The following is a 13,203-nucleotide window of genomic DNA, read 5'->3' as shown; positions in this document are numbered from 1 at the left end:
AGGTCTTCTGCAGTACACAATTTAAATTTACATCCGCTAATTAGAAGTACTGCAGACTGCAGTTAATACGTCCCTTAGAAGGCTAAATGTCAAAAGGGCCAATAAATATATATTGTGCCTGTAGATGTTACAACATACAGTATCGTTGAATTACCTGGTACACAAAGGGTGCTTGATGTAAAAGATCTCAGACTTCAGGTCTCAGAGAAGCAGTGCTTGAAGTGCATTATGCTTATATTTATCTCAAAAAACTGCTTTTCAGGCTCTCTGAACAATTTGAAGTTGACTGCTTATGTACTCAAGGGGCACCAAAAGTGCTGAGAGTAAATGTTGTGAAAGCCACCAGAAAGATGTGTTTTTATAGCATCATATGCCTAAAAAAGTTGCAAACTAATGTTATGCACTTAGTTAATAACTAATAATGTTCTATGCCTAACAAAAATGTGTTTGTTAAACCTACAAAAATATAATCATGATCAAAAATGGATGTGCTTATTTTTTTACTTGGTCATCTTAGATTTCTGCGTTCATCGTGTCTGTATTTTATCAGAAGATATCAGATGTTAGTGTTAATGTTTGTTTAATTGGCTAAAAGTAAAGGCTTCTTCTGAACAAAATGTTTGAGAAATTGAGGAAAAACTGTGTTTATGGGAGGTGTTAAATATAATGAAATAGGGCATGCTAGCTATCAGATTATAGTACGCTGTGAAAACTATCAGAGAAGTGTTAAATTGTATGTCATTATATGTCAGAATAAAGGATACTACATTAAAGGCAATTTCTCAGCTTTTAATGAAATTATTTTCTAAGTGAATACAGAGGACTGATGTGTCAGTAGAAGGTACCTTTGTAATAAATGCCCACTTGGGTGCCATCAATATCCAGCAGGGATCTATTTACTGACAGGCAGAAATCAATAGAGTAAGGTATTTGTATTATCACCAGTTGTAGCTATTAGCCATCTCTTTCTAGAGGTCAGTAAACAAGCTGCTGGGGAAGTAGGTATACTTCAATTGTGTTTATTACGATTAACAAAGTTCCAGTGAATCAAGTGGATTACAGGGGAAAATATAACAGCTTAACAAGTTTCATGCTTGAATCAGCGCTTACTCATAAGCAGGGGCGTACCTAGAGTATTTGGCACCTGGGGCGGATCCTATATGTGGCACCCTTCCCCACACACACAGAGACACACTTTAAAACTGCATAGCTTCTACCGTTATATACCGGCGCAGACACTGAAGGTGGTACAGCATTACTGTTATCATTATATACTGAGGCAGACATTGACGGTGGTACAGCATAACACTTATCACTATATACTGAGGTAGAAATTGACGGTGGTACAGCATAACACCTATCACTATATACTGAGGCACACATTGACGGTGGTACAGCGTAATCCCTATCACTATACATTGAGCCAGACATTGACAATAGTGCAGCATAACGTAGGCCTACCACTTCATTGTCTGGCTTAGGGATGCACTGAAACGAATTCTGGACTGAAACCGAAAATGCAGCATTTACCTGGCCGAAACCGAATATGACCCCCCCACACACCATAAAAAAAAATCTAACACTTGTATTTAAAGTAAGTAACACACCAAAATAGGACAAAACAATTAAATAACAATATATATATATATGCTCTGAAAAATACCCCTCGTCTCATAATCGAGGTCGTCTTCTAATTAGACCTCAAAAAAATGTCTGCTGGGGCCAGGCTGCTTATCGGTGCTTTGGTCCCAAGCAGCGTCTCTTCTATTAGCAGCAGGAAGCTAGCCGAGTGTCACATAATTCTGCCTCCCCCTCCTTCCTCTGGGGCGGGGCCAGAGAAGTTGCTCGCACAGCCGGGCCCCTGAAGAAGTCTGCGAGTGGGAGATCTGCAGTTCAGGTAAGGGGGTGGGGGGTTTGAGTGTGTGTGTATGTGTGATTAATGGAATGAATGAGTATTTAAATGTTTGTGAATGAGTGTGTGTGTGATAGCATGGATGTGTAAGGGGGGGGGGTGGTAGCATAGCATAGGGAGGCTGTACTCAAACTCCTATCATCCCCAGGTTCCAGCATGTACTGGCTGCCTTGGCTTGATAGCAGTTTGATTGCTGTTAGCAGTTATATATATATACCTCCAGAAATGCATTTTAACCCCCTATATGCCACTCTGGCATATCGTAGGGCAGAGTGGCATATAGGAGGGCATAAGACATTTCTGGAGGCAGAGTGGCATATAGAGGGTTAAAAGGCACATCATGGGGCAGAGTGGCAAATAAAGGGAGATTAAGGCATTTCTGGCGGCAGAGTGGCAACCTTGGGGGCAGATGTGCATAACTGGGGGGGCAGGTTGGCAAATAAAAGGAAATAAAAAAATATATATTTTTCTCAATCATAGCTTTTATTAAATATGAAAAAATTGTTTACATAAATTAATATTTACTAGTAAAACTTTTTTTCCTATAGGGTAGTCTTATATTCAGGCTTTTTGTTTTTTCCTAAATTAATATTTAGATTTTTGGGGGTCGTCCTATAATCAGGGTCGTCTTATAATGGAGCAAATACGGTATATATATATATATATATATATATGTGATTGTTAACAGCAATCACATTCCTATCATGCCCAGGCATACCCAGATTCCAGGATGTACTTGCAGACTTGGCATGATAGAAGTATGATTGCCCTATCTACCCATTCTCACTCCCTTCTCCTTATCTACCCCCTATCCCCCGTCTCACTCCCTTCTCCCTATCTACCCCCTCCTAACTATCTACCCTCTCCCTCTTTGAAGTTCACTTACCTTTCAGGAGTCCTGCGGTGGGGGTGCAAGGCCTCTGTCTCCCAGCTCTGCCACTGGATGGAACAGTATAGAGTGATGGGAGTTATGATGTACTTTAGAGCATAATTATATAATGAAAAATACATTGGAAATGGTACAGCATAACACCCATCACTCTCACACACTTACCAATCCACACATATACCAATCCACACATATACCAATCCACACATATACTAATCCACACATACACTAATCCACACAAACACTAATCCACTCTCACCGTCACTGTCACTCTCATGCTCTCCTACCTTTCCTCTTTTCTCGCTACAGCTCCTTTTCCTCCTCTTCGCTCCTCTTCTTCAGTTCTTCTGTCTTCTTCCGGTTCAGAGGGCATGGACAGCGGTGGGCGCGGCTTCAGTGTTGTGCGCCGGGATCTGACAACAAACCCCGGCGCACAGCAGCTGTTGCTGGGAGATCCTTGAACCGGCTTAAAATCACTCAAGGGAGCCAGGGGTCTGTTAAAAACCTCAGATACCGCTCCCTTGCGAGCCTGCTCCTCCAGTGGCGGACATTACTGTCCGTCTCTGGAGGGGTGCCGGCAAGTTGGCACCCCCCTGATGAGCGGCACCCGGTGCGGACTGCCCCGCCCCCCGCTAGGTACGCTACTGCTCATAAGCAATGTTCCCTCTAATTTTTCTTAGGTGGTGTGCGCAGAAAATTTCTCTTGTGCAAAAATTTTCCCAGAGCCAAAATTGTAAGCCGGTTGGAGGGAGATCCTTGATCTCCCCAACCGAGCTTGCTCCTCTAGTGGCGGACATTACTGTCCGTCTCTGGAGGGGTGCTGTGCACACAACCGAAGGGGGGCGGTCCGCTACTGGTTGTGCGCACAATTTTTGTTCGTGTGCGCTCCCTCTGAAAGCTATGTGCGTGCGCACAAGCGCACAGCTTAGAGGGAACACTGCTCATAAGCATACCTGGGAACTCTCTGGGTTTGACCCGGATATTGCCGGGTAAGCGATGCTTCTTCGGTTCTACGGGTCAAGACTCGAATCCTCTGGGTTGCGGGAGCTTGACATGCCCCACTCCCCGCCCTTTTTTCCTTTAAATGGGGGTGTTTCCAGTTGCCGTCAGTGGGAACGCCCCCAACGTCAGCGGGACAAAAGGGGCAGCTTTCATGGCCCCAGGGGGCCCATATCATCTGCCTTTGGACCTCCTTAAAAGCCCCCACAGTTGCAGCTGCTGGCACAAAACCCTTCTAAGGTCTTGTGAGTCATGTGGACTGCCTCACAATCAGTATTCCTGTTTATATCAAGTGTTCAATTAGGTTAAGATTAAGATTCTGCTCAGGCCACTGGAGTTCCTCCACACCAAACTCAGCAAACCATGTATTTATGGACCCTGCTTTGTGCACAGGGTCACAGTCATGCTGGAACAGGAAAGGTCTGGAAGCATACAATTGTCGAAAATGTCTCTGTTTGCTGTAGCATTAATATTACCATTCACTGGTACTAAGGATTGTAGCCCAAACCTTGTTAAACCCCAAATCCCCAAACCATTATCCCTGCTGCACCAAACTTTACAGTGGCACTCTGCATTCCAGTACAACAGTTAAGTAGAGAAAAATACTTTTGACTGGACACCTGAATTGATACATCTTGAGGGGATTTTGTGAGTTTTCACATTAGAAAATACCGGTATTTTTTCTATCTTTCTCTAGTCTTTACTAAATTTCTCATCCGAAATTTTCGACTAATCACGTAACTGTGGTTAAAAAATAAAGCTTTATCTCTCCTTGAAAAAACAAGATATATGTTTTACATGGACACACTATTCACAAGAATAGGGGAATGATAGCTGAGCCCACATACTGCAAAAATGCTCTGCAACTTAAGGTACCAAATACCCTAGGGACTGAAGGGGTTAAATCACAGGCAGCTTGTTTACTTATAATTGATTGGACAAAATGAAAGGGAGGGATTTATTCTGTATGACCTCATGGCATCTTTAAACACCATGGGAGACATTTTTGAACAGGGCATGTCTCACATATTTATAGATTCAGGTCATCCGGGATCTGTGCTGCTCTTTTCCTGAATGTATGCTTTTGTATGTGATGACAAAATGAATTTTCTCCGCCTCCACCTTATACCGTTAATAATATCCAAACGATACCCAACCTTATGGTGCCCACAGAAAATATGGCGCCGTAACCTTCATAGAACTATTTCCGGGACCGGGTACCTATATATATGGTGCCGCCGGCGCAATAGTTCATAGCAGTGATCATGATAAAGCTGATATTGGTGGTCGGGCTGTGTGCCCTTGCAGTTGTGGCTACTGGCCAGAGGAGGCCTCTGGGGGCCCCGGCTAATGCTGACCCCAGCGAAGAGGGTGTACGTAGGGCAATGTCTTTCGCCCTCCATGAATATAACAAAGCCAGCAACGATATGTACGCCCACAAAATAGAGAAGATCAACAGCGTGACGAAACAGGTTCGTGCGGTGATGGGGACACAATTGGCTGGGTGTTATGGGATAAGCGGGCGGCGTAGTGCTCTGTAAAGCGGGTGTCTGTACAGATGCTTGTTACTCCCGAGTCAGCAGGCGGCAACCAGGGCAGGCGGCATTCGAAGTGCAACCGTTCCCCTCCCCAGCCCCCCGCTTGGCTTCTAGGGGTCATGTGATGGGTGACTTAAGTTTGTGGGAAAATTACCCTCCCCAGGCCCTGCGTGATGTCTAAGGAATAATACGCATTTACTGTTTCTTGCGGTGGGTTAACTAAGCCACACGTTAAAACATATCTCTATGTATCGGTATGAAGGTCCTACATTCCATGTTGGCTTGTCAATCGATCCTAAACTCCTTTGCGCAGGGATCTCTTCTTCTGTGTGTGCACGCTTGTGGTACGTTTTATGTATAGTGGTAAGGAGTATGATGGCAGTGTATAGCTGCATATAATATAAATGTTCAAATACTTCCAAGAGAGGATTGTGCAATATTTTTTTTTTCTCAATTTTTTTTAAATCTGCTGTTACTTTCCATTCTAGAAGAATTTCTCTAGTCCTGCGGCAATGGCATTGAGGGTATAGTAATGCAGTTACTTTTTGCTGCCACCCTTCGGTGTCCAGCCAAAAGTAGACTTTCAAATGGCAGCTTATTCCCCCCCCCTCCAAAAAGCTTATATAGAATCCAATTTCATTATATATTATACTTTCTTACAATGCAGCATCTCTAGTGCTATTACAATGTCATAAGATCAACCTGTTCAAATACTGATATAGAAGATGCCCCTGCTCTTGTGTGCCTATTGTAATATGCATGTGTTTATAGATATATCTAATGGAAATTAAAAAAAATAATTACTAAGCTCCTGCACACTTTCTACTTTCTTTCCTTTTATGTAGATTGTCTCTGGAGTTAATTACGTGTTTGATGTTGACATCACTCGTACTAAATGCAGGAAGCCAACATCTGACTTGGCGAATTGTGAATCTTATTCCGATCCAGGCTCGTCTAAGGTATTGTACTACATGAGTGTTTGTAGATGCCAAATGCAGTTGCTGATATGCATTTTCTATAGCTAATGTACAATATTTCCTTTATTGCTGTCTGCAAGTGCCATGTAAAGATCCATGGCCAGGATTTAAATATATTAACATATCTTGTCCATGTATTTAGTGTTAATTGCGTTCCTTAGGAAAATGAGCCAGAAATTGCATCCCTACTCTAATGAAGTTTCTGTAGATCGAAACAATCCAATTATGAAACAATAAATGGAAAGAATTATAAACAGACCACTTGATCTCTTTACTACTCGCGCATTTACAACAGTTAAGTAGAGTAAAATACTTATGATTAGCACATTGTTAATCTAGGGAATCCTTGAAACATTACTCAAGATTTGGGTGCTACAATTACATCAGTTGGTCTGGACATACTGGGGAGTAATTATCTTGTCTTTATTGATGTTGTGAACTGTAATCTTAATTTTAACCCTATTTTCTGTCTTGCAGGCTGTGAACTGCTTATTTACAGTGTATAGTGTTCCTTGGCTGGGAACACATGAAGTTAAGAAAACCACGTGCAGTTAAGATATTTTCATCGGTCTCAATATCCTATGATGGATAATTCCTCTTGCTTGGTATATAGAGCAGTATACGATAACTACATTTGTTTTTTTAGTAAGGAATGGTTTAACATAACTCAGACATTGTATTGATTTTACTGACAATAAAAAGCATTTTAACATTCATGTGTCTGGTTATTATAACACCAAGATTGTATAGTTTACAAATATATCCCTGTCTTCAGTGTTGCAGTATTGAGTTGCTTGCCACGTTAAGACTTTTACCACTACAAAGTAGCTGATCAGCCATGTGCTATTTTGTTAAATTGAATAAAACTAAAATGTTCCCTTATTTTCTCCTAATGGAAAAATCAACTATAGTAATCTTACTTGATATGCTTATTTGTCTTGTGACTACTAAAATTTGCTACTTTTTTTTTTTTCCCACTTGGCATTCTCCCCATTTCTGTACCTGCTAAGTGTAATATTGTAGAAAACATTCTATACCATTTTTGATTGTCTTTATATATTCCTGTCTGCGTCTGTCCCAAGCAGCAGCTTGTAATAGTGTGAGCTACTTAAGTGTCGGATTGTTTAACTTTCACTGAGCTAGTGTTGTCCACAAGTATAAACTTAACAATAGGTTAGGGAGGAAGTAACATGCCATACTCCAAGTGGCCAATAGGTGGTGCAAACTGCATATCCCTGAAGGGGGCGTTCTGCTGTAAGTTGTTAATTTTTTAAACAATTGTATAACTCTCTATTGCAACAAGATGATTTACGGGAAGGGGGGGGGTGTTAGATCTCTGTGAAAGAATGACCACAGGTCCACATGCTCAGGGAGCAACACATGACCAGGTTCTGTGTGGGGTTTTTTTTTTTTTTTTTTTTTAGCTTAATTAAATTGAGTGGATACACTTTGGGCTTTCATCATAACTTCTGTTAGCTGTAATGTCATATGCCTTTGGCAAGTGACAATTAGACTTGATAGCCTCTCCACAAAGCAAAGCTACTCCACAAAGGAGTATATTTTTAACAAAAGCCAAAAATCTATGCCTTTTCCACAATGCTCAATGTAAAATGAAATGCACACTGCAATTTCACTGACAACTACTTCCACATTATAGTTGGTGCTGCTGCTTTAAAATATATATATAGAATCCTTCCCGTAAGGTAGCCAATTGAAATTTTAAAGGGAGCTCTCAGCTGTTACCAGTATTAAACTGCATAGATTTGTCTCTCTTAAACATCCTGATGGTTGATTTATTTAAAATGGAGCCCCACCTGGCATATTTGCTTAAAGCTCTTGTCCTAACCAAAGTTGACACCAGTTGGTATGCTGTATGTAATGAAATGCTGATTGGAAATACTGAAACGGTAAGGTTAAGATAAACCTATTTTAGGGAAAAGCGATTAAACCTCAACATATTAGATCGTGGAGGCTTGGCCTGGGAGACAACAGTTTAAATTCTTAAACAGGGCCAGCTCACTCTCGTAGGTGGGAATTTAGTGGGTTTATGTAATGTGTAAAAATGGACAAATTATTTTGCTGGATTCTCATTCTTTCGAGACCACTATCACACTGTCAATTTATCAGCAAAATAATATTGTATGTTCATGCAGTGTATTATGTACAAAAATTTGGAACTCATAGTGATCTTGAAGTTTGTTGGCTTACATAGGTATAACTTTTTTTTATCAATTCTCAGTTTATTGCATAAGCGGTAACAAACGCATGGCACAAAGTGAGAAGTACAGAGTCACAGCAAGTGATCAGATTACCAAACAGCATAAGAGGATACTGCACACGGTAAAAACAATAGTAGAACCAAGCAGGTACATCAGCGGAAAAGAGCCATCCCCCAGGGAGACAGCACAGTGTAATACAAGGATAGAACAAGGTACCCAAAATCACAGTGCCATACTGCATTACATGAGAAAGAAACAAAAACAAAATAAAACATGTCTGTCCCAAGGTCTATAGGGTAGCTCCAATACACAGTCGCCCAATGAAGGATACTGAGAGCCAACACAAAAGATGAGAGAACGACCCAGAGAGAGTGAGTCACAACCCCCTAAATGGAAATAGGTAAAGGGCGGTGTTCCAGGGACGTGACAAACGTCCTCCAGTGAAACCACCGAAGCTCAACCCTGTGCCCCGCACCCCTAGCGGACCCCACCAAAACCTCCATCTGGTAAACGAATTCAACCTGGTTCACCCAGGCCACAAAGGAGGGAGGAGTGGCTGATTTCCAGTGGCGGGGGAGAACCACATTGGCAGCATTAATAAGGTGAAATGTCAAGGACCGCTTATAACAGGAATAAGATAGCTGTGTGTGGTGGAGCAGAATAGACTCAGGAGAAGCCGGAAAGTCGGGATCGGCCACATCACGGATCACCGCAATAACGGAATCCCAGAAGGGCCTAATAACGGGGCAGGACCACCAAATATGTAACAAGGAGCCCGGGTGAGTCCCACACCTCCAGCAGCATGGGGAAACCTGGGGAGCGAACCTATGAATATCTAAGGGAACCCTATACCATCTCGTAAGTATCTTAAAAGACGTCTCCTGCATCCGGCTAGACACCGTTCCCTTGTGGACAACAGAGAGGATCTTGGACCAATCCTCCGGGTCGAACGAGCAAGCCAAGTCCCTCTCCCATAGGCTAAAATAATACGGCTTAGCGACCGGCTCAGGGGAGAGCAAAAGTAAATACAGCTTAGACAAAAGATGGGGGGATTCCTTCGAATCCAAACAAAGCCTCTCCAGAGGAGAGAGTGGCTGGTCCATGCGCGACAGGACCGCCAGGGACGAGACAAAATGACTAATCTGATGATAAAGGAACCGGAGGGAGAAAGAACAGGGTCCCGGACCCGACAGGGCCTCCAGAGGCTTCAAGGCAGTCCCGGCGACCACGTGACACAGACGCAGAGTGCGAATCCCCGGAGGGAGGAAAGCTTGTAAGCCCCTCCCCGCCAAACCCGGGGGAAAGTCCGGGTTACCAACCAAGGGGGTCAATGGGCCGGGGACCCTAGCCACCACGCCGTCTCCCAGCAATTTACGAAGAACCCGTAGGGTAGGGAGAAGGAAAGGATGGGCGGAGAACGTGACGCACCTCGCGGGGACACGGATCCACGGCAACACGGACACCGGACACGTCAGGAAAGACCCCTCCACTAATACCCATTGCTTAACAGAATCTACGGACCATTCAACAACGCGGCGTAGGTGAGACGCCTGCCAGTAAAGTTCCAAACTTGGAAGACCCATCCCCCCCTGTAGCCTTGGCCGAATCAGATAGGAAAACGCCAGGCGGGACGGCTTACCCCTCCAAACGTATCGCAGGAAGACCCTCCTGCATCTCCGGAAAAAGGATCTCGGGAGAGCGATGGGTAGCGTCTGAAAAAGGTATAGGAATCTGGGTAATAGATTCATCTTTATAACTCCCACCCTCCCAAACCATGAAATATGAGGATACGCCCATTTACGCAAGTCCGATTCCAACGTGGAGAGTAAGGGCTCAAAATTAAGAACTCGCAGCCTCGAGAGGTCCCCAGGGATAAATAAACCAAGGTACTTTATAGAGTCCTCCTTCCACTTAAAAGGGAACTCAGTCCGAATGCGGTCACGAAGACGCGCCGGAATGCGAAACCCTAGAATCTCGGATTTGGACAAATTAATTTTGTAATTGGACAATTCCTGAAACCTGCCAAGCTCCGACAGGACAGCCGAGAGGGACCGAATAGGATGGGTGAGAGTCATGAGGATATCATCCGCAAACAACGATAAGGCATAAGACCGGGGTCCAATCTGAACCCCCGTGATATCCGGATGGGCTCGGACGGCGTTCGCAAAGGGCTCAAGTACTAGAAGAAACAAGAGAGGGGAAAGGGGGCACCCCTGCCGCGTGCCGTTCGCCAGCGTGAACGGATCCGACAACAAGCCATTAACAGCCACCCGGGCGGTCGGAGAACCATATAATGCCTGGACACAAGTCAAAAAATTAAAACCGACACCAATCCTGGACAACACTCCAAAAAGAAAGGACCAGGACACCCGATCGAACGCCTTCTCGGCATCCATCGAGGCCACGACCAACGGAAGGTCACAGGACTGGGCATGGGCTATTATGTTGATCACCTTAATTGTATTATCCCTGGCCTCGCGCCCAGGAACGAAACCCACCTGGTCGGAATGGATAAGATGGGGTAAAAAAGGTAACAGGCGATTGGCTAAAATTTTGGAAAACAGCTTCAAATCAACATTAATCAAGGAGATAGGGCGAAAACTACTACAGAGGTCTAAGTTTTTGTCGGGTTTAGGGATGACCGCAATATGCGCGGACAAAGCCTGCGGGGCAAACGGAACACCCTGCGCGATTGCATTAAAGCACGAAACCATATGAGGGCCCAGAACAGAGAGAAATTTCTTATAATATAAAATGGTAAAACCATCCGGACCAGGGCTCTTGCCAGCGGGAGAAGACTTCACAACCTCGGCTACCTCAGCCAAGGAAAACGGTTGGTCAAGGAGAGCTCTGGCCTCGGGCGGTAGAGTAGTGGAAATAAATTCAGATAAATAAGCCGCAGTGGCCGCTTCCGACTCAGAGGAGGGAGATCCCGGACCCGGCAAATTATACAAGGAGGCATAGTACCGTCTGAAACAGTCGGCAATGTCCTCCGAACGAAAGCGAAGACGGCCAGCAGAGTCTCTAATGCGCGGAACATAAGTTTGAGCCCGCTTCGCCCGCAGCGCCCGAGCCAGGAGCCTGCCAGGCTTGTCACCAAATTCGTAAAACTGACGCCGTACCAGAAGATAATTACGCCTAGTCCTATCATCCAGAAGCGCCGCCAATCTCGTACGCAATGCAGAGAGCTCCACCTGGGCGGAGGGAAGGAGGGTCAGCTTATGGCGGGCCTCCAGACGTGCAATTTGCTGCGTAAGGTTTAAAATAGTTGCCGCCCGGGACCGTTTAACTGAAGCACCTAACTTGATCAGATGACCTCGCAAAACTGCCTTATGGGCTTCCCATAGAATCGGCTTCGAAACGTCCGGGGTGGCATTCTCAGCGAAATATTGGTTAATATGAGAAGTCAATTGAGAAATGTGGTGAGGGTCGCTCAACAAATTCTCGTTGAGGCGCCAATGCCAAGAAGTCCTAGGGAGACCAGAGAGGGCGAGCTTCAGAAAAATCGGGGCGTGGTCACTAATCGTTGCCACACCGATGCTAGCCGAACGCAGGACCGTCAAATGAAAGTGAGACAGGAAAAAGGCGTCAATACGCGAATATTTACAGTGGCTAGGGGAAAAGTAGGTGTAATCCCGCACCGTAGGATGGAGGGCCCTCCATACATCAACCAGCTGGTTCAAGCGCAAATGGTGGGATACTTTACGGATCATAGAAAAGGGGATATGGGAACTCCCAGAGGAAGTATCCATTTTAGGGTCCAAAACCATATTAAAATCTCCCCCCAAGACGGTGATACCCTCCTGGAAATCAGCCAATTTAGATAGGGTCGAGACAACAAAGCGGGCTTGGTTACTATTAGGGGCATATATATTCGCCAAGGTGACTTTATGAGAGCCCACAAAGCCCTTAACAAACACAGCTCGCCCCTCGTCATCTTTCCACGTCGCAGAGGGACGAAAGCGGATACACTTATGTATGAGGATAGCTACCCCTTTGGTTTTAGAGGAAGGGGAGCTGGACAGAAAGGAGTGGGTAAAGTGCCTATTTAAAAGAGGAAATTCCCTGTTAGTAGAAAAATGCGTTTCCTGCACGAAGGCGATATGCGTCTTAAAGGAGTGAAAAAACGTTAAGAGTTTAGAACGCTGTTGAGGTTTATTAAGGCCCCTAATATTCAAGGAGACCAAGTTAAGAGACTGAGGAGCCATACAAAGTAAGTAGAGAGCACCAAAAAGAGTACAACCTGTACCCGGGACCCTTGGGACATGCAAAAAACATAAGAAAACAAAACATAAACCAAACTGTGTGAAACGTGTGTAAGGTGTGGTGCGATGCAAGGGAAAACATCCCTAGTAATATTGCTGTAGCAATATGAAGGGTGAGCACGGGGACTGCAAGCAGGCCCAAATCAACTGTCCACCTACGGACAGGAAAGCTCTGGGGGGGGGTGCCAAAAAGAGCACAAAGGAAAGGACCGTATCGGTCACAAGGAACAAAGGTGGCGGGAGCCAAACCAAACGTCCCCGTCTACGGGACAGGAGCTAAAATAAATGAACCGCTCAGAGGAAGGGAGACCTAAGAGCTATAGCGTTCACTGACGGTCGCCAAAGGCAATAAGCGCTCAGCAGGTAAGTATTGCAATATATATGAAAGTAAAAGGCAAAAAAGG

General features: G+C 44.5%; 1 protein-coding gene across 1 annotated transcript; it reads left to right on the top strand.

The window, feature by feature from the left end:
* Positions 1–5,038: 5,038 nt before the first annotated feature.
* Positions 5,039–7,032, top strand: LOC128482692 (cystatin-like). Its single transcript, XM_053458549.1, has 3 exons — positions 5,039–5,272; positions 6,184–6,297; positions 6,793–7,032. The coding sequence occupies exons 1-3, from the start codon at positions 5,066–5,068 to the stop codon at positions 6,868–6,870; spliced, it is 399 nt and encodes a 132-aa protein (XP_053314524.1). The 5' UTR covers positions 5,039–5,065; the 3' UTR covers positions 6,871–7,032.
* Positions 7,033–13,203: the final 6,171 nt, after the last annotated feature.

This window comes from Spea bombifrons, chromosome 3 (assembly GCF_027358695.1).
Source record: "Spea bombifrons isolate aSpeBom1 chromosome 3, aSpeBom1.2.pri, whole genome shotgun sequence".
Taxonomy (NCBI): domain Eukaryota; kingdom Metazoa; phylum Chordata; class Amphibia; order Anura; family Pelobatidae; genus Spea; species Spea bombifrons.
The sequence above is the reverse complement of the archived record's forward strand: the minus strand, read 5'-3'. Positions and strand labels throughout refer to the sequence as shown.